The 10,204-nt window shown below is 34.6% G+C and overlaps 1 protein-coding gene across 1 annotated transcript in view; it reads right to left on the reverse strand.

Annotated features, from left to right (window-relative positions):
* LOC108527344 (gephyrin-like) overlaps positions 1 to 10,204 on the reverse strand; it is a gene marked incomplete at both ends in the record, with an annotated part of 243,306 nt that overhangs the window by 37,266 nt on the left and 195,836 nt on the right. Inside the window, one exon of the mRNA XM_017868546.1 lies at positions 4,493 to 4,531. Within this exon, the coding sequence (XP_017724035.1) occupies positions 4,493 to 4,531 (39 nt within the window). The remainder of the gene's footprint in view (positions 1 to 4,492; positions 4,532 to 10,204) is intronic.

Here is a 10,204-nt window from a genome sequence, read left to right on the forward strand (position 1 = left end):
TAATCTGCTTTTCTGCTTTGAAATGTTTTCAGAATGAATGCAGGCAAAGCAAAACCTTTTAAAATTGTTCATTATTGCTAAGAAAACAAGCTAATCTGGTCGTAATTTCTATTGTAATGCTTTTCTGTTGACATGACAACCTTGACCTTCCCATAGCTGTGCTGTTAAAATAAAGTTTGGTAAGAAATTGGAAGGAAGAAGGAAAATGTGTTAGTAAAGTTTATCGTAAAGGAATCAGTGTGAAGTACTCAGTAATAGGAATGAAAGCTAACTGCTCTCAAGTTTAAATACATACATCAGTATAGGGAGGACAAATAAATTTATAGTTCAGAAATAATCAAATCCATAAGAAAACTAATGAATATGACTGAACCTTCTGACACCAGGAATTTTAGTGAGTTTTAATTGATAGTGAGAATAAATTAAATTCCTGAACACTTTCATTATTGGTATAAGAGTTGTACTTCGGGGCAAAATCTCTCACTGTGCTTTCAATTACATTCAAGAACAGCCTATTGGACATTAGTTATCTACTTACCTATAGCCATTTTCTACTCTTTACTATGAAACTAATAAACCTGGTTTTAGTTACTGTTGTTTATTAATAGCTACCAATGAAATCACTAACCTGCCACTGAATGCTTTAGGCTTTAAAATTAAAGAGATTCCTACTGACATTTAAGTTACTGCCAGCATCCTTCAGCTGTGAAAAGTTGTAATACAGAATTTATCATTCTTATTACATTCTTCTTCCTGAATCAATAATGCTTAGAAGAGGTGAAAGGATTTCCTTATATACAGCCACTCTGACTTTGAACATTTCCCTCAGACCATTAGATGAAAAGAACAAAATTGTGCGGTTGATATTAGAAATGCATTTTTTGTTAAATGTCTTTTCCCCTCTCCTGGAATGTGAGCCCCTTAAGAGCAAGGTTTTACGTCTTTGTGTCACATATTCCTAGCAGACTACAGATTACCCAACCTTTCTTAAAAGGTTCTGAGAGAATTTTGTATCTAGTGAATTAACTTCTCTTTCATGCATATAGAATGGTACTAGCTGGTGTGCCACCCTTAGGATAACTGAGAAGATAATCAAACAATTTTCTGTGTTGGTAGTTTAGATGAGGAACCTCAATTGATAGAGTGTATAAAATCACCACCCTAAAATTGTTGAATTAACAAATGAGAACTTATCACCTAACAGATTGAAAGCCTTCTTTCCTAAGTCCATCATTATTTTAACTACTGCAGTTTTAAACTGCTTGAAGACAAGGGCCAATTCTCTTTAACTTATTTAATTCTTATAAGGTCTAGGACGCTATGGTACAGAGTACAGTTTAACTCACATTGTGTTTCATCAGTGGATTAAAACACACACAGAGACACATATGCATACACACACACACACACACACACACACACACACACACACACACACACAAACAGGCATGTATTTGCACATTACCTAAACCAAATTTCAAACCTACTGAATCGGAATCTCGGGTTTGAGCCTAGGAATCTTTTTAGAAAAATGTCTATGAGTGGTAGAAGGCTGAGTATACAGGATGAAGGATCTCTGGATTGAAATGAATTTCTGTTCCCATTTCTGGTTCCTCTAAACATGACCTGGTTCCCTCATCTTAGTCATCTTCATTTAAATCCTGCCTTTCAAATGCCTACCTCTCTCCTCTATAAAAGCCCACATTATTCTATTTCAAAGATGTGCCATCATACTGTCCTTAAGTTGGTTTTTTTTTTTAAATTTAACTTTCTTCAGAATCATTTTTGTTATCTTACAATCATCCAAGATCTGTGTTATTTTAACTTCATTCTCCCTTTTATTCATAGAATACAGTCTTCTAAATTTTATCATTTGGCCTTCTGTAGCCTTTCTAAAAGTTTATAATTTCTTCTGTTCCTAATATAATATCTTGGATTTATTAATCTTTCATATTAATTATGTGGTTTCTCCCTGTTCTCTTTGCTATAAATTTCTTTGTGGACAAAAGTATTAAATGCTATTGAATTCATTTCTAGTTATATAACCAAAAGAAAAACAGATACTTGCACACCAATGTTTGTAGGAGCATTATTTATAAAAGTTAAAAGCTGAAAACAACCCAGTGTCCACCAACAGGTGAACTGATAAGCAAGTTGTGGTATATACATACAATGGAATATTAATCAGAGTTAAAAAAGGATGAAATTCTAATACATAAGCTCGACACTGAAAGACAAAACTTGTATGATTCCACTTATATGAGGTATCTAGAATAGGCAAATTTATAAAGACAGAAAATAGATTAGAATTTACCAGGGGTTGGGGGAGAGAGGAATGGGGAATTTTTGTTTAATGGGTACAGAGTTTCTATGTGGACTGATAAAAAAAGTTCTAGAAACAGTGGTGATGGTTGCACAAAACTGTGAATGTGCTAATATCACTGAATTGCACACTTAAAATTGGTTAAAATGGTAAATTTTATGTTTATATTTTACCAAAATTTTAAAAAGCTACTGAAATGATTTTCTTAACTTTCCTAGAGCATCCCTTTCTTCACAATGACAAATTTTATCTATATTATTAAAAGAAAATAAAACCCATCCATACTTTTTCCATATCCCTAAATCTATCACCTCTTTAGATTTTTTTTGTAAAAATAAAATGTAATATGGATACTCAGCATTTTCCACACTTCAAGAACAATGATGTTGTAGATACACACATAAAACACTTCAAATTTCTATATATACATGTGCAGACACACATACACACTCCACTTTACATCTTCTCCTTAGACTCTTGCAAATTTCACCAAAATTATTCTTTGGTTCTTGTATTTGAGCTTTCATTTAGATAAAAGCTATTAAGACTATAAGGTTTACAATGCAGATAATGTTATGTTGCAAGTTATTTTTAGATGCCAAGTACCTTGCAAATACAATAATGAGAAAATATCAATTTCAAAGGTTTACCCAACATACAAGAAAAGAGTTTAAAAGGAAGGAAGATAAATACATCTAAAGGATCTCTAAAGAACTGGTATTACATAAACTATGAGGAAGCTGAGAAATGATATTCTCAAAGGAAAAAATAGGGCAGAGCAGAAAGCTACTTTAATCTGAACTACAAAGAATTATAAGATAATTAAACTTATTATTTTAGAGATGATACTTTTAAAGTTGCAAAAAAATCTTCTGGTCTTATTAAAAAGAATAAAATTAATAGGAGTAACTTGTCCTTATAAAACCCTGGAAAATTTAGGAAAATAAATTAAGAAATAATTTTAGTATATGGAAAATTATTGAAAGATCCCATACATGAGAAATAAATGTACATAATATATGATGTGAAAAGAAAACTTAAGCAAAGATGATGATTTTTAAAAATATATATTCTTATGTAAAGAGAAGAATGTGGAGTTGTACAAAAAAGCAGAAAAGACAGGTGGTAGTGAGTTTAAAAAGTCAGTTTAGGAGCAAACTGGACTGGGCTGTTAAATAGCAAAGCATTTTCCTATTTCTAAGATGTTTGGACAATATGTAAGTAAAACTTTTATTGGAAATAAAGTATGATCAGGGTTACAAGACAACAGAAGAGCAATGCCAGTGATTTTTTAAATGCAGCAAACTATAAAGGAGGCAACACAGGCCAATCAGCAAGTTGCAAGTACATAGGAGATGATTGCAATGTCTCAAATAAATTAATGGGGCAGCCACAGGCAGCAAACAGGAAGAGGAGGCAACAGTCGAGCAAACTCAGTCAGCAGTCTAACTCAGTGGCACAAGACAAGTGTAGATGATAGCAGAAATGCTAAACAATCTCACCTACTTACAGTGTTACAGGTATAGATTGGGCAGGGCAAGATCAGGCAGGCAGATGGCGTAGCACTTGTTAGGCCATAGTATAGGGGAATTGTAGGGGAGCAGACAGATAATGCTGGGCAGTCTAAAATGCTAAAATGGCAGATGGATACGGCAGTACCAGGCCATTTGCTGATGGACAAAATACCAGTGAGTGAAGAATGCAAATCATTCAGCAGATGAGTGAAGTGAGGCAAAAAGGAGAGACAAAAACCAAAGGCAATCAAGCAGGAAGACAGAATGGTAGAGAAACAATGACAGATCATCAGAAGCAGTTGTATAGGGTAATAACAAGCTTTCAGCAGAGGAATAAAACACCATTCAGGAAAAGATGAGATTGAGAGCGAGGCAGTCCCCTGAATTGGGTGTCTTCCATCTAGGATACAGTAATCAATAAACTGCAAATGAGAATCCACAAGAGAAAAGCACACAAATGGAAATAGCAGATGGATCTGAACTCTATTGCCCAGGGATACAGAATGACCCTAGAACATAGATACATAGCAATCCACAAAGAAATTAAACAGATGTGAAAAATGGGTCCAAGCATTTTTTATGATGATAAAAGAAACCAAAACACTAAAAATTATTAATCTGAAAATGATTGGCTGGGATTGAAGTCTTCGCTTACCCCTTTCTGGAGCCCACAAAATGGGAATGTTGGGAATTTCTGCAGCAGAAAAACAGAAGAGAAAAGGGATTTCTGACTCCCAGTTTGAGGAAAGCAGGTCAAATTTAGGGCTGTATGAACTGGTTCAGGGAAGTAAGAACCAGCCTGAACCTTCTCCCTTCCTCAGAATGAAACCATTTCTGAGTTATGGGAAAGGTTTAGGAAGCCCTCACCCCATCATTCCCCACAACCTCCCCTTTCACACTTACCTCCAGTGCAAACAGTTTCCAGCAAGGAGGTACTTGGAAAAATTCACTCTTATGTTTACACCATGGCAAAATGGGAAGATGGTCAACTAATGATACTTCCTGTGTAGATCGGGTTTCTAATTCAGTGGGATCCCTTCCACTCTTTGTGAATGAGCATGAGCAGAGGGGACAGATTACTAGAAACTACCTACCTCTTCGAAAGTGGATGAGAAAGAATCAGGGGCAGTAATGTCAATCAACAAATAGTAATACCAGTAAATATCTTTGTGATCTCATCAATTGTCATGGATTTTAATTCCATTTATATGTTGATGACTCCAAAAATAATATTTCTAGCCCAGATTTTCCTACTGAAGTCTAGATACATATACCTAATATCTACTTTTTTGGGGGGCAGGGGGAAGAAGTCTCACTCTGTCACCCAGGCTGGAGTGCAGTGGTGCAATCTCAGCTCACTGCAAACCTCTGCCTCCTGGGTTCAAGCAATTCTCCTGCCTCAGCCTCCTGAGTAGCTGGGATTACAGGCGTGCACCACCACGTCTGGCTTTTTTCTTTTCTTTTCTTTTTTTTTAGTAGAGACAGGGTTTCACCTGGTTGTCTAGGCTGGTCTTGAACTCCTTACCTCATGTGATCCACCCACCTAAACCTCCCAAAGTGCTAGGATTACTGGTGTGAGCCACTGTGCTCAGCCTCATATACCTAATATCTAATTGCAATTCAATATCTCCACTTGAATACCTAAAGGAAGTTCACGTTTCCATAACCAAAGTAAAATTCTTGATCTTCCCCCTCAAACCTACTTTTCCCATAGTCTTCTCCATTTCATTAAATGGAAACTACATCCTTCTAATTCCCAAGTCAGGTCTTATACCTGACTTCTCTCTCTATCTTATTCCATCTGTTTACCTCTCCCTTCAAAATATATCAATAATCTACTTCTCACTACCTCCACCTCTATCATTGGTCTAAGCCACTGTCATTTTCCACCTGGATTATTTTAATAGTCTCCTAACTTGTTTCTACATTAAAATATGTCAGTTCATGCCTTGCCTCTACTCTATTACACTAAGGGTGGCATTCAGGTTCCAGATGATCCATGGCTTCCTCTTTCTCCTCCTTTAGGTCTTTGTTCAAATGTCATCTTATCAATGAGGCCCTCCTTAATGGATGACCCTATTTAAAATTATAACCCTCTTTCCTGCCTGGGCTACTATCCTCCCTCCCTGGTTAAATTTTACACATAGCACTTACCATCTCCAGTACTATACAGTTTACTTGTTTTTTAATACTTTGTCTCCTCTCACTAAAATGTAAATTCCATAAAGGTAGGAACTTTTGACTTATTAGCTCATTGCTCTAACTCAACATCTGAAACAGTGCCTGGCATGTTGATATCTATATCTATATCTATACCTATATCTTGTAGGCTTTAAGTACATATTTGAGTCCATGAAGCATTAACTTCTTATGGGGCTTCCTCTCTCAGTCTCAAATTTTCAGAGTATTCTTCTGAAAGCTCACATACTATGAGCTTTTAGATTAACAGAGCAGATGCTAGTGCACTATAGAACAGGAATGTTCTAAAACAGGGTTGGTAAACTATAGCCTCAGGGCCAAATCCTGCCCATTTCCTGTTTTTTTTTTTTTTTTTTTTTTGTATGGCCTGCAATCTACAAGTGATCTTTGTATTTTTAATGATTCAAGAGATAATCAAAAGAAGAACAGTATTTCATGACACATGGAAATATATGAAATCCAAATTCAGTGCCCATAATAAAGTTTTATTAGAGCACAGCCAGGCTCATTTATTTATATCATCTGTGGCTGCCTTTGTTCTACAGGTCTGGAAGAGTTGGGTAATTTTGACAGAGACCATGTGCCTACAAAATCTAAAAAATTTACCATCTGGCCCTTTTAAATAAGTTTGCTGACCCCTGTCCTATAGTATTTTATATTTAGAAGGCAAAGAGTAATAACTAAACTTTGAGCAATGATACACTAGAATTTACTGTTAATAATTGTTGCGACTATTGCCCATGGTAAATGTTTGGGGGAATGTATACTTATACTAGGATTTGCTTTCAATATTATTATTATTATTAATTTTATTTTTTATTTTATTTTTGAGATGGTGTCTTGCTTTGTTACCCAGGCTGGAGTGCAGTGGTGCGATCTTGGCTCACTGTAATCTCCATCTCCTCAGCCTCCTGAGTAGATGGGATTACAGGGGCATGTAATCATGCCTGGCTAATTTTTCTATTTTTAGTGAAGATGGGGTTTCACCGTGTTGGCCAGGCTGGTCTCAAACTCCTGACCTCAGGTGATCTGCCCACCTCGACCTCCCAAGGTGCTGGGATTACAGGTATGAGCCACCGCACCTGGCCTGCTTTCAATATTATATACAAATAGCCTCTCATTCCTCTAAATATTATTTATTAAAGAGGGTGATATTCATTCATCTATCTGCCCCAGAGAGCAGCCCCATCTTGAAGGACAAAGTACAATACCAGTAAGTCTTGAAAATGGCAAAATGAGAGAGAATGAAAGAGGAAGTAAATAGGGCCCATAAAGGGAACTTATATCAAAGTATCACACAATTAACCAAACTTCTAAATACATACCCTAACAATAGTTGGAAATTAGCATGATATGAATTTATTTTGAATCTCATCAATGGGGTTATTAAAGTGACCTATTCATTATAATGGGTTTGCTTATAAAATGTAATCTTGAATCATAGCAGACAATTGACACATTATAATAAGACTCCATTATAGTTATACAATAGTCAAAACTAACAATTATATTCTCTCTGGTTTAAATACCTCCATTTTGTAAAAAAGAGTATTTAAAAAATTTTGTGAAACTGCATTCAGAAGCACCTCCTAATCAAAACTGACCTAGCTTCTCTTTCCATAAAGGTTTAGCCTGAGGATTATTCCACGCAAGGACATTATGTTATTTGCTGCAATACAACTTATAGAAAGGAGTGAAGAAGCTGAGGGGGAAGATACTTAAATTATCCCAGGGGCACTCATGGCTATAATGTTATCTTCATTCTTCACAGAGAGGTATACTTTATTTCTTTGTATATCAATTAGTCCTTCCAGCATGATGGACTGCTTCTTCCACACTGTTGCCTTTGGCTTTTGGTCTTGCTCATTCAGTGACACTGACAACCATCATCTTCAAACTGTACACACAAGAGAGGTTTACTGCTTCTTTCTTTTCAGCATCTTTTGAAGGAACTTGGATCCTTTCTGCTACTTCTCATCCGTGTTCCATTAATAATTATCTAAAATGGTTACTACCTCCAGTGGACATTTGTCCTTCATATTTTAGTAGCAGTTCCAAGTTCCAATACTGGTAAAATTATTAGAATAATTCAAATTGTTTACTTTGTTGCCTGAATCTACTTTCTGAGTCCCTATCAGATGCCTTTTATGGCAGGCAGTAACAACAAAGTTACGAATATTCTTCCCTTCTAATTCAGTGATATTATTCTGAGAAGTTCATAGCACTTGACAGATATAAAGTATTCATTTGTTGTCATCTTATTACATTTTATGTGAAAAGCAACAGTAAGTCCATTTCATAGATGGGCACCTAATATACAGAGATAGAAATCCATATTCCTGATTCCAGAGAGCAGTAAAGAAAGGAATATCCTAAAATCTTCCATCCTTAGACTATGCCTCTAGATAAATATACTTTTAGCATTTTACTAATATATCTGCAAAATATTTATTTATATTTTAATTGTTAATTTCTTAGCACATATTTTGCAAAACCAAAGTATTCTGGTATGCTAGCCTCTTTTTATTTCACAAGAGTAGATTTGGAAGGGTGAACTAGAAAGGTGATTTCAAGATATTATCACCGATAAATTCAAGCTAAAATAAGGATTTAACAAGTCCTCTTTGGTATTTCTTTTCCCTTTTCCACAACTATACTATTGTGTACTTTAGGTCCTACCCTGTTTGATTTTTTCTTACAGAGAATAATTCTTACAGTATTTATTCAACCATCATTTACTTATTTTTAAAGCTAAAGCTCTTTCTAAATATATTGTAGATAACAATAGCAAAGATTTATGTCGCAAGGAAATATTGTTTTAATTGCCTTGCTTCTATTATTTACATAATATAACTACTCTATGAGGCAAGTACTCTTACTATCTTCATCTTACACATAAGAAAACAGGTTTTTAAAGTTAAGTAAATTATATGGGGTTGCACACTAATAACAGGTGGATCTAAGATTCAAACCCAAATAGTCTGTGCTCTTAACCACCATATTACTTTTATTATTTTAATGCCCATTACAGAGCAGAATTAACCAGTCTGTTATGCTACTCCATAAAAGGTTATATGGGCAACAATATTTTTCTAGTTAGAACGGTAATTAGAAACAGAACTTACCATCACTTGCATGTACACTTGCTTATATGTTTATTTAACATATGATCTCTCTTATCCATAGGGTCCCATAAAAGCTGAGTGCATACTCTGAGATACAGTAGGTATACAATTAGGACATATATTTAAAGGAAACTGAATATATAATTTTTATTTGTGGGTTCTTCACATAGGAAATTTTTGTTTTTGCCTTATTCTCAAAATTGCAAAAATTCTGACCTCAAGGAATAATGTACTCTTCCCTCTTTAGTGCTACTATGTGGAATAGGACCCTTTCAACTTAAGTCTTAAATGCAAAGTCAATTATTGCTCTAATTATTTATCTAAATGGTCTAATTTTGTACCTATAATTTTTATACTGGTACCATTTTACTATGGAGCTTTTCTTTTTTCATGCATAAAAAATAGAGAATGTATGTTTTGGGTAAGTCTGTGCCTGGTGGAAAATTAAATGCAAAATAATCCAAAAGTAAGTAGACTTAAGGAGAAACATAACATTTCTTTTCAAATACCAGAAATGTCATGTAAAGGAGGAATTAACCTTCTTTTGAGCACAGCCAAGAGCAGAATTAGGACAAGTGGGTAGAAATTATAAGGTGACAGATTTCAGTTTGATATATTTAGACTTTCAAACAACTAGAGTTGTCTAAACAATGAACTCTTCGATAGAAGAAGTGATGATTGAAATGTTCAGGCTGGAATGATGAAAAGGGCATGCTAGGGCTTTAAACATGATGGTCTTTGTTCTCTTCAAATTCTGAGATACTATGATTTCTCTACTATTATAAAGTTTGTAATTTTATACAAATGCTAAGCTAACTAGAGATATAGCACTGACAAAATCTATGATAACATATTCCTTGATTGTCTTGATTCTTGATTCTAAGGGAAATATTGATTGAAAAGATTTCCAAACAGCAAATCAACAAAATTGGAATTTGGTGCCTTTCAGTAATTTAAATTTGATAAATAAATAAAGAGATAGATAGTTACTATGTTCGCAGATTAAGTCAAAACTTTTTTTTTTTTTTTTTTTTTTTTTTTTT

Source organism: Rhinopithecus bieti, unplaced genomic scaffold (genome assembly GCF_001698545.2).
Source record: "Rhinopithecus bieti isolate Rb0 unplaced genomic scaffold, ASM169854v2 scaffold_4746, whole genome shotgun sequence".
NCBI lineage: Eukaryota > Metazoa > Chordata > Mammalia > Primates > Cercopithecidae > Rhinopithecus > Rhinopithecus bieti.